Raw genomic sequence first — 15,984 nt, 5'->3', positions numbered from 1 at the left:
CTGGCGGGTTCCTGGCGTGTGCGTTTGACCAGCAGTATGGCGGGAATGAGGCGTCTGCCAGCGGCACATTAAGCTGTGTGGTAGATTTAGTCCTTACTATTATTAAAAAAAAAAAAAGAGTTTTCTGGGCTACACGCTGCTTTGATAAAAGCTTAGACCATTATTTCTGAGACTTGATGACTCCCAGAGCTGGCGGAAAACGTACCACCGCCATGTTGGAAAGCTGAAGTGGGCAGAGCCAGCAGCCACAGCGCAGTTTCAGTCTTAGAATGGTACAGTTTAAAGCAATAGGCTAAGGTAATATAAAAAATAAGCCACGTAAAGATGGCTACCACACAGAGAATCTGGATTATGTTGTCTTTGATATTTGTAACTGAAGAAAAACATTTGATTGCAAAAGCTATTGAGTTATGCCAAAATGTATCTTTTAAAGGTACCTTGACTTCAAAATTTGGATTTAAGGATATGTTGCTTTGGAAAAGAGGTTCTGCTTTTGTTTCCACAGAAAGCCAGAGGCTGTGGATTTGTTCCAGATTAAGATACATCAGGTTTCACCAGCCAAGACCCCCTGAAAGGTCTCCGATGACACCATGGCCCAGATGATCCAACATCCAGAGCGGTTTCAAGGCAACTGGTTCACACAATACAGCCTCACGGACTACCCCATAGGCCTAAAATTTTCTTTGCGTCCCCATAAGATACAGCACCCCCCTCCAGCAGGAAGTAGTAAGAGATGCTACGCCCAAATTCCCAAATATACCAAGCTGGCTTTAGAGGTGGAATTGGCTCACTCCCCCTCTAAACCCAGACATATTGCTTTAAAAAAAAAAATGGTTAAGAGATTCTTGTGTCCCAAATCAGAAGAGCCCTCTGGTGTGGGACAGAGAAAAACCAATATTTTTATTTAAAACAGGTTGATTATAAATGTGATCTCTTTCTAAAAAAGAAAAGGGGATATGATATAGATATATAGGAGGATATGGAGATGATAAGATAAAAGGGTAGATTAATGAACCTACTTTTAAAGAACAACTTGTTTAAAATGTTTTACATTGGTATAGATTTTAGTTTATGTTTAAAATGTTTTACATTGGTATAAATTTTAGTTTATTGATACAAACTTGAAGTTAATTTTGTTATACTGTATATATATATTTCTATTCTTGTTTGAGGTATTATGTTTAACTCATTTAAAATTGTAATGGATAATTAAAAAATAGATTAATAATTAGTCATCTATGATAATCATATTTGTAGCCATGTTAGTTAAGTCTTCTAGGTATGCATAGATGTATTTCAGATAGATAGGTAATCTTCAAACACTTTATAGACCTAGAGAATATGGCATTTAAATAACTTAAAATTCTGTTGATGTGAGACACAATTGCTCCTGGCTGCACCAATTGATCCCGAGAGAATGTTGGGCTTCTAAGACATTTCCATTTGGAAGTTTGTCTTTTTGGCACAAAATGGCCTACTGGGCAAAGAACTGCCCTTGCCTTGATGGCTGACAGTACAAATGCAATGCTGTCCTTTCTGGACAAGCGGGACACAAGGAAAGCGACCACTGTACTCTGCCAAGACAGGGTAAGATGGTCTCTCAGAATTCCTGCTTCTAAAAATGGTCTGTCAGATACTCTAGGCCTGTAGCCAATTTAAATGCACCAACAATGCTGAAAAACATTAGGTGACTGTCCAGGCTGCCAGCTGTCTCTGTCTACTCTTGCAAGATTCCCGAAAGTTGCTTGCATCCATCTACCATTTCTCAGGTACCATTATGTTCCTTCTCAGGTCTTTGATGTGGTTGAAAACTAGATAGTTGTAATTTCCTCAGTTATGATAAAAGATAAGTTAGATATAAAACCTTAAACTCACAAATATAAGATAGATAGGACATCTTCTTTAATATTGTAACTATAATTCTTGCTCGATAATTGTTTTGTTATATGTAATTTTACCATGTTAAAGTTAAAACCTTACTTTTTAAAAAAAGAAAAAAGGGGAAATGCTGTGGATATCATTCTATATAAATAAAACACTGATGGCCAGTGACCAGGCAGGAAGTAGGTGGCCAGGCAGGAAGTAGGTGGGACAAGGAGAGAGGAGAATTCTGGGAAGCGGAAGGCTGAGGGAGAGACACTGCAGCCACCGCCAGGACAACCAACATGTGAAGACGCTGGTAAGCCACCAGCCACGTGGCAAGGTTAATTTAAGATAAAAGAACAGTTAGCAAGAAGCCTGCCACGGCCATACAGTTTATAAGTGATATAAGCGTCTGAGTGATTATTTTATAAGTGGATCGTGGGACTGCGGGGCTTGGGGAACCTGGAGAGAAGCCCTCCAGCAACAACCATGGGCCCACACACATAAGGAACTAAGGGACTTGGGCTCTGGTACCTTCTCAAGAACCACTCAGAGACGGCTCTGCAGCCTTGGGCTTCCTTCTCCTGGGTACAACTGGCCAGGGAACTAATATCTTCCTCTTTGTTACAACATCTCCAGCAGACTGAGTTCTACCAGAGCCAAGCCACATCCATTTCTCAGCCAAGGAACCCAGGGATGAGACTGGGAGCGTCATGTGAGAGTGGAGGCAGCTCAGGGTAGCTCACAGCCCCCCACCCCACCCCTCAGGCCAAGGATGTACCTTTCCCCAGCCTGGACTGTGCATCTGTACCCGCCTATTGAGGTTTAAGACTCCTAGACCACCAACCATCATTACGGTCACCCAGCATGGGCTTGGGCATGTGTGTGATGGCTGAGTGTGATTTGTGGCCTCAATACTGAGGAGTTCCCAGAAACCAGTCCCTCTTCCTGACAATGCTTCTATCTCCCTGGTTTCCCTGTTGCTGACAGACCAGGCCTTTGACCAAACACCAAGAGTTCTGTCATGTTCTGAACGGCATCCTCAAAAGTCACAATGAACTCCTACCCATCCCGTCCCGTCCTGTCCCATCCCACCTCATAGTGTGGCTGTGTTTGGAGAAAGGCTCTTTACAGAGGCAATTAAGGTAAGACTTGGTCATTAGAGTTGTTCCTGACCCAATACAAATAAATGAGAAGGGATTGGGACACAGGCTACCCAGAGTGACAACCTCACTCGGGCAGGTTCTTAGGCCACACTGTCAGCTAGCAGACACCCAGGATGCTTGTTTAGAAGCACAACAAAGCTTCCATTTTGTTTATTTATTGTTTGTTCATTTGAGATGAAGTCTCACTATGTTTGCCCATCTCAGCCTCCCAAGTTGGGAGTGTAGACAAAAGCCACTGTGACCAACTGGCCAAAGTATCCATTAAAAAAAAAATGCAGTTGGTTATATTTTCTGTTCCTGGCATCTGAAAGCAAATCGATGTTCTGGGCTCAAGCTAAGTGAGCTGAGGCCTCATCTCAGTGGAGCAGAGCATCTTGGCTGAGTGCTCCAAGTCTTCCCAGGAGCCCAGCACCCAGGAAGGGCCCACAGCGGACTCAGAGTGTGATGGGCTCTGGCAGATGTTCTGTTTCTTAGGCAGATCAGGAGCCAGCTGTCAGCAGCCCTCTTCACCTGGGGTAGAGTTCTCAACACCCTAAAGCTATGGCTGTCAGCCAGGCGGAAACTTAGAAGCTGGGGGAGAAGAGAGGCCTGAGGGAGGGGCGTCCGCTGAAGGGGCTCCCAGCCTGGTGTCACCAAGAGCTGAGCATGGTGCCCAAGGTCTGAGGCAGACGTTGCTCTGAGGGAACGAGGACTCCTGCTTGGCTGAGAGAGCTACCTGGCTCATTTCAGGATCCTCTGGAGATGGAACAGAGAGGTAAGGACAGTTTGACAACTCGAAGGCTGCCTGCTCATTTGCTCACACAGGCAAAGGCATCACTGAGAAACCTGGAACTTGATAGAAATGAGTCTGGAGTCCCAAGAAAATGACCACACAAGGCAAAAAGGTTTACTTCTGGAGCTTGGAAAGACAGCTCAGCCATTTAGAACTGTTCTTCCAGAGGACCTGGGTTTGAGTCCCAGCACCACACCGTGGCTCTCAACCTCCTGTTACTCCCTGCCTGTAACTTCTGGCCTCTTAGGGTGCCAGGCACTCATGTGATACATACATACATACATACATACATACATACATACATATATGTATATATATGCAGACAAGACATGCATACACATATAATAATAAAATTAAGGATGTTTTTTTGTCTGCAGAAGGGTGTGTGTCCATGTCAAATCCAGCAGGCAAGCACACCCAGCAGAGGTCCCTCTGGGATTTTTTTTCTAATGCAAAGTGGTCCTATGCTTCACTCTGAGTGGTCAGAGCCTGGCCTTGAACTCTTATGCTATTGACTGACCTAGAACAGTGCAGCTGATAAGCAAAGTGCAATTTTTGAAGAGAGAACACATCGTTGGGCACATATTTGATTCAAGAAATGACCCTGGGGAGGGGATTTGAATTTCTGCCAAAGGCTCCTTCATAATTTTTAAAAATGGAATTTTGTCTTATTTAACCCTTTGCTAGAAAAGATGGTGCGTTTTCTTTACATGTCCCACAGAATTAAGAGACAAAAAGCTAGGCACAGCCGGGCATGGTGGCGCACACCTTTAATTTAATCCCAGCACCCAGGAGGCAGAAGCAAAGCGATCTCTGAGTTTGAGGCCAGCCTGGGCTACGGAAGCCACCCAAGGAAGCGCCAGCCAGGTACACCACTACAAAGAACAATTATGTGGTGGAGAGGTGAGAAATATAGAAAAGTGGAGCTGTGTGTGTGCTATGGAGAAAGGCAGAACTGGAGACATGATGGCCATGACAGGTGAGAAAGAGGGATGAGATCAACATGCTGTCATTGTCCAGTAGGGTCAGTGGGATGGTGTACAATGGCTTGGAGCTTATGCAGATGCAGACTCAGCCCCCAAACCTGCTGCCTGGCGGCAGGATCCCTCTGGCTGTGGAATCCTCCTGACTGTGGGATCTCCCTGGCTGTGGGCAATGATGGAAGCCTGAGATGAGGAAAGGTTCACTTTCTGGATTGAACCCCCTGGAAGGACCACTGTGGTCTGAGATGCCACAGGAGGCCATGCTGGTGTCGGTGGTCCACGTGGCTGTTCCAGACTTCGATGAAGCCTGAGATCCATGTGGACATAGGTAGTGTGTGCCACTGCCGAATACCCTGGTGATGTCCTCAGGCTTTGCTGCCTCGGGGGGAGGGGAATCCTGATATGAGTGGCAGGTAGAACCACCTGAGACCACAGTGAGGCTTGTGGTCTGTGCAGTCGCTGAGGGACATGAGTGGGTCAATGGTCCTGATATGGCCAAGGGCTGTATTGATGCCTGTGGCCAGTGTTACCATTGAAGCCCATGTGGATGTTCAGTGGTTGGGGCTGACTCCTGAAGCCATGTTAATGTCCATGGGAGAGCTGGTCTTGCTCTTGCCTCTCAAGGGAGACCTGGCCCCATCCCTCACCTGACCACAGCATTGCCTGCCGTTCTGGTAGTAGTGTGGGCACAGAAGAGAGCTAGTCTGACCCCATTCTGACCTCTGCATAGCTTTCCTCTGTTGGTGTCTTCTGGCTTGGATACAGGCAGAGAAAGTCTTATCCTCCCTTGGGATGGCCACTAGGAATTTGACCATGCTTCAGCGAACATATAGACAACACAAAATGTCTTTTCTTTTGGTGGTGGGGAGGGGGGGTTATGGGGGAAGGATGGTGGGCATGAGAAGACTGAGAGGTGAGCCCCATTGGGGTGCATGATGTGAGATTCCCAAATAATCGATCAAAAGTAATTAAAAAATAAATAAAAGCTAGGTACACTAAGGAAGAAACCTTTTAACGCCAGGATGCCTGTTCATTTCCCAGGGCAACCTTGGCCCCACCCTCAGAGTGGGTATGGAGCCATCCCCAAGTGGGAGGAGCCACCCCAAGTGGGAGGAGCCATCCCCAAGTGGGTGCTGGGCTGAGTCATGCTTACTGTTGGTGTCTTTTGTACCTCCAGTCCGTCTGCACTCAGGTCCTCCCTCCAGTCTTGAGATCTTTACTTCCTGTGCCTGTGGCTGTGGGCACAGGCTGAGACCGTGTATGGGTATTAGATGCCCATTGCCCCTATTGTTATCCTGTGTGTGGATGTCATGGCTGATAGGCCAGGGAGCTGCAGTGCAAGACTGTTTAAAAGCAAAACGGTCCAAACAGGCTCATATGTTCGAATACTTGGTCCCCAGTTGGTAGAACTGTTTAGGAAGGATTAGGAGGTGTGGCCTTGTTGGAGGAGGCGTGTCATTGGGGGCTAGCTTTGAGGTTTCAAAAGCCCACATCACTCCCAGTTACCTCTCTGTGTATCATGCTTGTGGATCAGATATAAACCCCAGCTACTGCTTTAGTGCCCGGCTTTCCTGCCTGTTGACATGCCCCCTGCCATGAATCCACCCTCTGGAACAGTAAGCCCCAATAAATTTTTTTTTTTGTAAAATGTCTTGGTCGTGGTGTCCCTAATTGAATTGAAAAATAACTAAGGCAGACAGACGGTCAGATACACATACAGACACACACACTCCCCTTAAAAGTTCCACCCCTTCCCACAGTGCCACAGGCTCAAGCCTTCAACACCAGCCCCTGGAGCACATTTAAGACCCAAGTCACGCTTTGGAGACCAGCTTGTAGGAGTACTGTAGGTTGAAGCTAGTCTAGGCTGCCCCTCCCCCAGCTCTTCAGCATAAGCTTGGGTTTGTGGGGAAGTTACTGAATCTGTGACCTTCTGCCTTAGGAAACCGACCCAGATGGGAACATTGTCAGGACCCAGCAACCCCCACCCCAGCTGGCTGGAAGATTAGGCATGGCCCTTTCCTCACATCCTATTGTTCTTTCTTGGGATGACGTCCTGCACTGGGCTCTGAGACAGGGTCTAGGATGTTTGGACTGTGGCTGGCACCTCTGACCCACAGGGGAACTATAGGAAGTTGTTGCACAATTTGGCTCCCCTGGCCTCTGGGTCAGCAGCCTCTTGTTGACTTCACCTCGCTTGACAGCTTGTGACGTCGTCGTTCAGATAGCAAAACTTCCCGGGCATGGGTCTTGGTTCCGCAGTCACCACCATGTGACCTTGAAGCAGATTCCCTTGTCCGAGGTTCTAGTCTCCTTTGTCGGGGGCCCTGACCACACCTGTCTTCACCAGCACACTCCTCTGCCTTAGAGCTCCAGTGGCTCATGACAATGCTGTGTGTGTGTGTGTGTGTGTGTGTGTGTGTGTGTGTGTGTGTGGTGGGGCAGGAGGACCGACTGTGGTAGGGATGGGTGCTGCTGGAAGATAGGCTTCTCTGTTCCCAAGTTGTTCCTTGCTCCTTTCCAAGCCACTAGATGCGCTCACTGCCACCTGCATAGTCCCCAGCTTGAACTCCGCTGTGTTTCCTGCTTCCCCGGGAGCGGGGACCCCGGGGACCCCAAAAGAAGATAGTGAGGCTGGAGCTCCAGGCAGGGGAGGCCCTACAGCAGTGACTTCAGACTGAAATAGTGTGTCCGGCGTTTCTAGACTGGGAGTGGTTAATGAGGGTTCTTTTGGTCTGGAGAGACCGGAGCTGGTACAGTTGGGGCATTTGCAATAAACACATACTCTGCTGGGGCTGCTGGAGCGGCTGGGGCGGCTGGGGCTGCTGGAGCATGACTCCTAAGTGTGCTATGGATAGTCAGGCGCGGGGCACCTCAGTGAGTCTACACTGCAGTCCCACTTCACAGAGGAGATGAGTCGCATGTGGGTCCCAGGGATCATGGAGCTGGTAGGGTGGATGGAAGATTTTAACTCAGGCAGTCTGACTCCTCAGCTGTGTACCAGTCAAGGCTGTGTCTGTGTGAGCAATGGAGCCCGTGTATAATGCAAGTCTATGTGTATGAACACACGTGAAAATGGGAGCAAAGGAAAACCAAGACAGATACCTTCAGCAAGGGAATTGACTTCCCTCCTAGGAAAGGGTATCTTGAGGTAGGTGCCTCGAGGTACAAAGTCGGTGTAATGCCTTCTGTTTATTGTTCCAGAACCTTCTTCCATGTTGCCCTGCCATTCTCATGGTGCTTCCTTGTGGTAGAAAGGGCTGCTGAGTTCCAGTCAGCAGGAAAGAGGAAGGGGAAAGAGCAAGAGGTGCCGCCTCCATCCAAGAGCTCTGTCCTTGGATGGCCCAGCTAGCCACTGACACTTTTTCAGGCTTCTTCCTCTTTCTTTCTTTCTTTCTTTCTTTCTTTCTTTCTTTCTTTCTTTCTTTCTTTCTTTCTTTCTTTCTTTCTTTCTTTCTTTCTTTCTCTTTCTTTCTCTTTCTTTCTCTCTCTCTCTCTCTCTCTCTCTCTCTCTCTCTCTCTCCCTCCCTCCCTCCCTCCCTCCCTCCCTCCCTCCCTTCCTTCCTTCTTTCCTTCCTTTCTCTGTGTAGCTTTGGTGCCTGTCCTGAAACTTACTCTGTAGATCAGGCTGGCCTCAAATTCACAGAAATCCACCTGCCTCTGCCTCCCGAGTGCTGGGATTAAGGGCATGCATCACCACTGCCTGGCCAGTAGAGGTTTCTTTTCTTTTTTTCTTCCTTCCTTCCTTCCTTCCTTCCTTCCTTCCTTCCTTCCTTCCTTCCTTCCTTTTTTCTTTTTTCTTTTTGGTTTTTGGTTTTTCGAGACAAGGTTTCTCTGTGTAGCTTTGCATTTTTCCTGGATCTCACTTGGTAGCCCAGGGTGGCCTTGAACTCACAGAGAGCCACCTGCCTTTGCCTCCTGAGTGCTGGCATTAAGGGCGTGTGCCATCACCGCCCAGCCAGTAGAGGTTTCTTATTGCATGCCAATGAACAAACTTGACTTTTAGGAAAGGACTCTAGACTTCTAGTTCTTATAACATTGAGCTACAGGGACCTAAGAGTTCCCTTAAGGCTCACTCTTTGCTGCACAAGTAGTGAGACTGAGGTACAAGTCAGCACTGGCCCAGGCTTACCCTTCTCTCTCATCCCAGACATCTGCCCTGGCACCAACTGCTAGTCAAAGAATAGCTCAGTGCTGTCAGGGAAGCCAAGAGCTCAGCTGATAGCGGCCATACCCAGCCAAGCATTGCCCACCTGCCAAGCAGCCAGGCTCCCTATCAAGGAGATGCTCACCTACCCAACAGCTAGGTGCCTCTCCCCAGCCAGAAAAGGTACCCACCCGCCCAGGCAGGAATGGATGTGCTATCCATTTCTCTGCCTCTGGAGCCCATGGGGCTTTTTATTCCCAGACCTGCCGCCCATCTTGGGCTCCTGGAGGCCTGGGCTAGGAGAGAGGGCCTGGAATCCAGAAGAGGATGAATTTCTTGGCCAGGTTGCAGCTGGGAAATCCCCCACTCAGCAGCTGGGCCTTCTTCCTGCTTCCCTCCTTTGCTCTCAGTCCCACAACTTTCCTGGTCTCCCTCCAAGATCCCCTTCCCCCCACCCCACCCCAGGTCGCTGGAGGCTCACCCTGCGCCTCACACCTATGAAAGGACTGAGTTTATCTAGGTGGTGGCTCCGGGGAAGAATTTCATGCTGGCAAATTCAGGGAGAGAACGAGCCTTACAGGCTTGTTATGAGCTCTGTGCAGCTGGACGGGCGGGGCCCCTGTAGGCTGAACATCCCTAGAGCACGGGCAACTGACACCTGGGCCGGAGGCTGAGGTGGTCCCCACACTGCTGCCCGTGGGCAGAGGACAGAAGAAGGCAAGGAGGCCTGAGGGGTGGAACCGAGGGCAGAGAATGGCCGGAGGAGCTACAACGGACTGGGTTGCAAAAGAAATTCAAGTTTATTCTCTGAAGCTGGTTGTGGGGGAGGGGGAGACCAGGATATCCTGCTAGGAAGAGGGCAAGGTCTTCAGGCTCCTGATGCCCATAGACTAGTGAGGAGGCTGAGCAGGAGGGCTGTATCACCAAATTTGGCCCAGCCTGGAGGGCATCCTGACCTACTGCCCTGGGGCTCGTTATTCTTGCCACCCTTGGGCGAGCCAGCCCCACCACCCTGAGGATTGGCAGACTTGACCTGGGGGGGGTGGCCAACCCTGTCACCTTGAGGATGTCTGACTGCGACATCTAGGGGTCTACCTGCAATTACATCTGGAGGATTTATGACCCCACCCTCCACGGGGCTGCCTGCCCCAGCAGCCGGAGCGTCCTGGACTTGGGGGCTCTGCCAGGGTGGAATATTACACAGGGCAGACTGGCAACAGGTCTGCGTCATCTGGGTGCCAGATATCGTCTTGGTGATGGGTTGGCAGGTATCGGTACACCACATGGAGTAGGTCGTCAGGAGACCTTGGTCTAGGGGGGGTGCGGAGAACAGGGGGTGAGGGTGGGGCACGGGTGTCGGGGCGGGCTCCTCCTCTGACCCCCTCTTTGGGTGTGCGTGCCCCTCCCCCATGCGCTCACCAGTGTTGCCATGAGAGATGAACGTGGTGCAGAAGGTCTTGTGGTAGCAGCGTTGTATCTGGTTGCAGCTCTCTCCGCTGTGTATTGACTGGCAGGTGTAACACTGCAAGTACTCTGCGGACAGAGCAGGGCAGCTCAGGCTGCGAGCGGTCCTCCAGGGCCATCCCCGAGTACCTGCCCTCACCACCAGTCACACCCATCGGCCCTCCTGCAGGAGCCTGTACCTCGAGCTACTAAGAGGAGCTACAGAACATGGGGGTCAGATAAGGTGGAGTCCAGGGCTAAGGAAGCAGGAAGGGAGGGGAAGCAGGGCTGAGAGGGACAGACCGGGAGTGTCAGCTCAGGGTGGAGAAGGCTGAAGCCTGAGGGGAGAGCCTGTGTGTGTGTGTGTGTGGTGTGGGCGTGCTGGGCTCCCGCCTTGAATGCCAGCAGCGTGCTCTTCATTACCCTGGGGACAGGAGGTAAAGTGTTGGAGGGATGCTCTGTGCAGAGCAGGAAGCTGGGCCCTCAGCTGGGGTGGGTACCTCTGTCCCTGCCTCCAGGGATCATGTTGGTCTCCTCTTCCTCCTCTTCATAGTCATCATCGTAGCCGTAGCTCTCTGGCCCCAAGTCCACATCTCCATCTTCTTCTTGGGCCCACCCTGGTGGTGCAGGGACATCTGTGAGCCTCGGATATCCAGATGCAGAGGACACACTCGGGGTCGGGCACTAAGTCCTGATCCTAACCCGCCCTCCTTTCCATATCCTTTTTATTTTATGCAAGGAGACAGAATTCTCCCCACCCCCACCCCTGCAGTGCCGAAGGAAGCAGCCAAGCCTGCAGCTGGAAAAAGAAAGGAGCCCCGGGCCCCCCCATCTTCCTCCCCACGCCTATTCCTCGTTCCCTAGGAGAAGGGGTTCCTGGACTGGGCAACCCCTTCTTGAGGTGATCCGCACCTGACTGTCCACTTAGCAGCAAGACCAGGAGGACGACCCCGAGTGCCTTCATCCTGGCGCAGGCTGTTCTGTCCACTGGCGCTGTCCTTGTCCACTGGCGCTGTCCTCACTCGGGGTTCTGGGTCTGCAGTAAGCGGGACATAGGGCATTACTGGGGGCTTCCCGTGGTCCCTGCCAGCTCTAATCTCAAACAATGGGCCTCGTATCAGTCTTCAGCTACAAGCGGCGCCAGGCCAGGAACATCGCTTCCCTCAAGGACCTCCGGGGACAGAGAGGAAGGGGAAGCTATTATATTGGCCTTGGGTGTCCTGCCCACCTCAGCTGTTCCTATTGCCTGGTGGGGACCACAAAAGGTGAGTGCTGGCCTCAGGAACCACCTGGTCCTGTCCCGGCTCCTGGGCCTCCAGGCCTCAGCATTGTCGGGCTTGATGTGATCTTGATGTGTGTGAAAAGCACCTATCACAAACCTCTAGGGACCCTGGCTGCACAGCCACAAGGGCTCAGGACTCTATCTGAGGGCCACAGGCCAGGCACCTTCCACCCGAGTGGAGTCCTGCTGCCGAGTATTCAGATGGGAGCGTGGTCTGTCCAGCCGCAGCTCTGAGACCACTCTCTCCTCTCACTTCTTAACCTCCATCTTGCTGGCCCAGGTTTCTGCTGCTCCGGCCTCTTCTTCCTTTGACAGGCTGTTGTTCCCTTAGCAACCCCCTTCCCCTTCAATCTCTTTCTGAGTTACCCCCCCCCCCAAGCCTCCCTATGGCTCCCTGCCCCTGATGAGGCCACAGAAGGTAGGTGCTGTCCCTGGCCCTCTGCACCTAGATAGGTGTTGACTTTGAGGCAGAGAGCCTTCTGGGACTGGCTACAGTCTACCTGGCCTGGCTTCCGCCTGGCAAAGCCATTAGCTCCAGCCACTGTCTCCTGCAGTGTACTTTGTGTGAGGCCTTGGACTCCTCATGGGCCAGATCGATGGCTTTGGGTCTCTCCCCGGGTGCAGCAGATCCCCCAACTCCAGAGGAGTTAGCAGATGAGAGAGCTAGGTACTGGGGAGTCCTGGTCCCTCACCTGGGGTATGGAGGGAGGCATTGGGTGCTGGACAGGAATCTGAGTCAATGTCAAGGCCTGGGGAGTTTGTGTGTCTTATGGCTTGGGCCGGCTCCTAAACTTGTCTAAGTCTCAGATTCCTGGGTCATCCACAGGGCATGGGAGAAAAGGCCAATCTCCAGGGGTCATTTGAAGCGACTATTTGAGTGCCAGCTCCTCAGATTGTCTAACCTCATCTTTCTCCTAGGGTGAGGTGACCATCAAGGGCCAGGACTCATAAAGGCAAAGGGAAGTACTTGGCATATGGATTCACAACACACCCCCATGGTTGGGCATGGTTGCGCATGCCCGGCGGGACCTAGTCACTTCCGCCTAGTCATTAAAATGTCTCGTGTGACCAGTACCCCGTGGCTTTGCATGGTTGCAGCGCAACCTTGTGATCTACGCGCATGCGTGGAATAGCCACATGGGCCTGTGTGCGCAGGCTCGGCCTTTATAAGTCGGCGCCATGATTCCCGGCTCCATCTTTACTCACGTGTCTTTCCACAGGCCTGTACACATCTGTCTCTCTCCCTTATCTTAATAAAACTCTTGTTAGTGGATTTTGTCGTGTTTCGTGATGTTTCCTCACAGGGTAAGAGCGCCGCAAATAACCAACAGGTGGTCCCTTCTGGGCTGATGAAGACACTTCTCTGATGACTCAGCCATGTGCATGCTGTGTCTCTTAGCCTCCCCTTGAACTGTCTTCCTTCCCAGCATTTGGGAACTTACCCAGCCTTCTGTTGCCCTGCACTTCTATCCCTGTACCTGTCCCTAAATTCTCACAGGCATGGTCTCTTCCCAAGCCAGGGCCAACATCTCCTCTGGTCTTCCTTCTGGTCCCACCCTCTGCAGGCCATGTGCTTACCTCCAGGCGCCAGCTGCTTCCTCCAGGGGCCCTCTGACCTGGTGAGGGCCAGGGCCTTCCAGGACTCTGCAGGGAGAAGTAGGCTTGTTACTACACCCTCCTCCCATGGGCCTAGGCTGTGTCAAGCAGTTCTCCCTGTGAGCCCAGTTCTTCCTCTTCCGGGTCCACATACACCCAGGTCTGAGCTGGTGAGAATTTCCAAAGAGAGACAGCAACCTTTAGGAAACGTAGGGGTGGTGGTGGTGTGGCCACCCTGGCTGCCTTTGACAGCATCAATACTGGAGGTACACAGTGTTCCCAGGGCTATATACATCCCTCCCAGGCCCAGCACATACTGTTCCCAGCCCTACAGGAAAGATTGCTTGAGTCTGGTCCAGCTAAGCCAGGGTTGATGGTCCTGGGGTGGAGATGAGGTTGTTTACCTGATGCCTTGGTGGCAGACACCTGCTCCCCTCAACTCTGATCCCAGTGTGGGTGGGATCACTGTGTTTAGTATGCATGGATCCTCATCCCCTCCCTGTTCCCCACCCCACCCCCATTGGAATTTTCCCAGGGGCCTGCCCTGAAAAAGTCCTTCCCAGGGTCCTGGGGAAAATGCTACGCTTGATATGGGGTTATCGGAGGGAAAGGAATCTATATACACCATGCTCTTTTGTCCATTAACTTTATTTCTCTAGGACAAAATTCTGTCTACACAGCTTCAGTTCTGTCCTGACTCTCAGTTCCTCTGTGTCCCTTCTTTTTCGGTCCTCTCATAGCCCTAGTAATAATTAAGCAATTATAGTTTTGATCTCATCCTCATCCCTTTATCCTCCTTTATCCTCCATCTTTCCTCCCTCTTCTCCTCTCCTGATCTGATTCACCTACAATCTACAAAAAAAAAAAAAAAAAAAAAAAACACAACAACAACAACAACAACAAAAACTCCGCTTTTCTTTGCTCCTCACTCCTCAGCCTGAGCTGCACGCTACAAAAGATCTGCCTTATTCCTTTCTCCCCGGCCACTTGACTCTGCTCTGCCCAGGAATTCTGCTCCAGTCTTTATTGCACCTGGTTATGCAAAAAGCCCTGTTGTTCTCAGTCAATAGCTCTGCAATGCCCTGAAGGCTAGGGATGGCCTGAGCTTCATTTGCACAAGAAACAAAGCTATGCATCTATAGTCCGCCTGTCTCCCTGGCTCTGTAGGGGTGCTACCTAGTAGATCAGCAGTAGGTCTGAGCTGTTTGTGCTGTTTGCCATCTGGCCTACTAGTATATGAGCACACAAGGATTTCATAGCAGAAGACAGCTGATATGTATTAAAAGCTGGATAACATGAAATATTCCTTGATAAATGGCTTCCCTCTTGAAGGACTCCTTGGTCGATCAAGGTATAGCTTATTATATACAGCTGGATCTCTATAATATATTCTTGTGGCTCACTGCACACCCCCCTGCCACACACACACACTGCATGGCCTCTTAAGCAGACCCAAGGGAGCTCATACCTCCTCCAGAGTGAGGACATGTCCCCTAAGAGCCCAAGATCCCAGTCTAGTGGTCCTGAGATGCCCAGAGCCATCTTGGAGCCTGGGTCCAGGAAATCTGCTCCTGGATTGCATCTTCCTTCTGCAGAGGCTTCCTCCCTAACTTGAGTGCCCCTGAAAGCAGCTAGTCACCTGGCTTCTGGCTTGCAGACTTTTCTGTCTGGAGACTCTGGTTTTGCCTTTGCCATCTGACTCCTTGGGCTCTGAGGGCGCTACTGGACTCTGGGTCCCTGCCCACTTTGTTCTTTTTTAGCAGCAGCAGTCTTGGACTCAAGACCTCAGTGCTGGCTGTGGACAGGGAATTCCTGGCTACTCATGCTCCCTCTAGTGAGGCGATCAGGTAACTGGTAAGGCTGAGCAGGCAGGGGCAATATTGAGGGCTGCAAGCTACTGTCTTTGGAGGTGTGTATGGCACTATCCTGGCCTCTGGGGACACCATGGTGTCAGATCTAGAGCCGTGCCGTCCCCAAGGGTACTACTGAGAGAATTAGGAGCACACCCAGGAGATGGACACGTTGGAGCTACAACAATTGACAGAGGCAGCTTTTGGGGTGAGCGTCCACTGTCTGGGTTGAGACTAGGCCTTTGGGGTAGACATGGTCTGTAGATGTGCCAGCCTTCAGGCTCATCGCCCTGCTGGGTTCCCTCCATTCTCTGTAGCTAACCCTCTCCCTGTTCTGGCTAGGGTTCCTGGAAGCAGAGCCCAGACCCTCTTCCCCCGGGGGTAGGTGGGGAAATGAGGTGATGTATAGGCTCTCCTGGGTCAGGCAGGCACCAGTTTCTTCTTCTTGAGAACTTGCACTTAGAGGCAGCCATGGTAGCTCACCTCTTCTTTTCTATGAGCCCATGAGGGATACTTACTGCAGCCTTAGAAGCCCCTTTGTGGAACACTTCCGCCCAGCTGACCCACACCCCAGGAACATGCTGTATCCCTTCTCTGGTCCCTAGGTCCCCTCAGTCACACAAATGAACCTGGAGAGTCCCCTTTCCTTGGGCCCTGTAGGGGACAGCGGAGGATGGTGAGGCCTCACCCTGTATCCTTGGTCTTCCAGCCTCCACGGGGCTCTCCAAGGCTGGATACACAGCTGCTTCTCTCCCAGCAGCGAGTTCAGTCCCTGCTTCTCTGCAGAGGCCAGTCAAGGCCCAACTCTAATGTCCCTCACCACTGTGTAGGCTACTGGCATTCCCCTTGGAAAATATACAGGCAAGGGACACTCTGTGTCAT

The 15,984-nt window shown here is 51.1% G+C and overlaps 1 protein-coding gene across 2 annotated transcripts; it reads right to left on the bottom strand.

The window, feature by feature from the left end:
- Positions 1-9,708: 9,708 nt before the first annotated feature.
- Gpihbp1 (glycosylphosphatidylinositol anchored high density lipoprotein binding protein 1) lies at positions 9,709-15,929 on the bottom strand. Of its 2 annotated transcripts, XM_016007741.3 has the most exons (6): positions 15,791-15,929; positions 13,235-13,300; positions 11,287-11,410; positions 10,875-10,991; positions 10,351-10,464; positions 9,709-10,242 (listed from the first exon to the last, which is right to left on the bottom strand). In XM_016007741.3, exons 3-6 carry the CDS (start codon positions 11,336-11,338, stop codon positions 9,800-9,802), a joined length of 726 nt encoding a protein of 241 aa, XP_015863227.1. In that variant the 5' UTR covers positions 11,339-11,410; positions 13,235-13,300; positions 15,791-15,929; the 3' UTR covers positions 9,709-9,799. The 2 variants fall into 2 exon arrangements, with proteins under 2 accessions (XP_015863227.1, XP_076412278.1); XM_076556163.1 differs by lacking the exons at positions 13,235-13,300; positions 15,791-15,929 and having other exon boundaries at positions 11,287-11,537.
- Between the last annotated feature and the right edge of the window lie 55 nt (positions 15,930-15,984).

The sequence above is a fragment of the Peromyscus maniculatus genome, chromosome 20 (genome assembly GCF_049852395.1).
Source record: "Peromyscus maniculatus bairdii isolate BWxNUB_F1_BW_parent chromosome 20, HU_Pman_BW_mat_3.1, whole genome shotgun sequence".
Classification (NCBI taxonomy): domain Eukaryota; kingdom Metazoa; phylum Chordata; class Mammalia; order Rodentia; family Cricetidae; genus Peromyscus; species Peromyscus maniculatus.
Note: the sequence above shows the minus strand (reverse complement) of the source record. Positions and strands in the feature narration are given on the sequence as shown.

Coding starts and splice junctions, on each gene's coding strand:
- Gpihbp1 (XM_016007741.3), bottom strand. CDS start 11,338: ATGAAGGCACTCGGGGTCGTCCTCCTGGTCTTGCTGCTAAGTGGACAG. Junction 10,992..11,286: donor GCTGCTAAGTGGACAGTCAG/GTGCGGATCACC, acceptor CTGCACCACCAG/GGTGGGCCCAAGAAGAAGAT. Junction 10,243..10,350: donor CATCTCTCATGGCAACACTG/GTGAGCGCATGG, acceptor CACCCCCCCTAG/ACCAAGGTCTCCTGACGACC.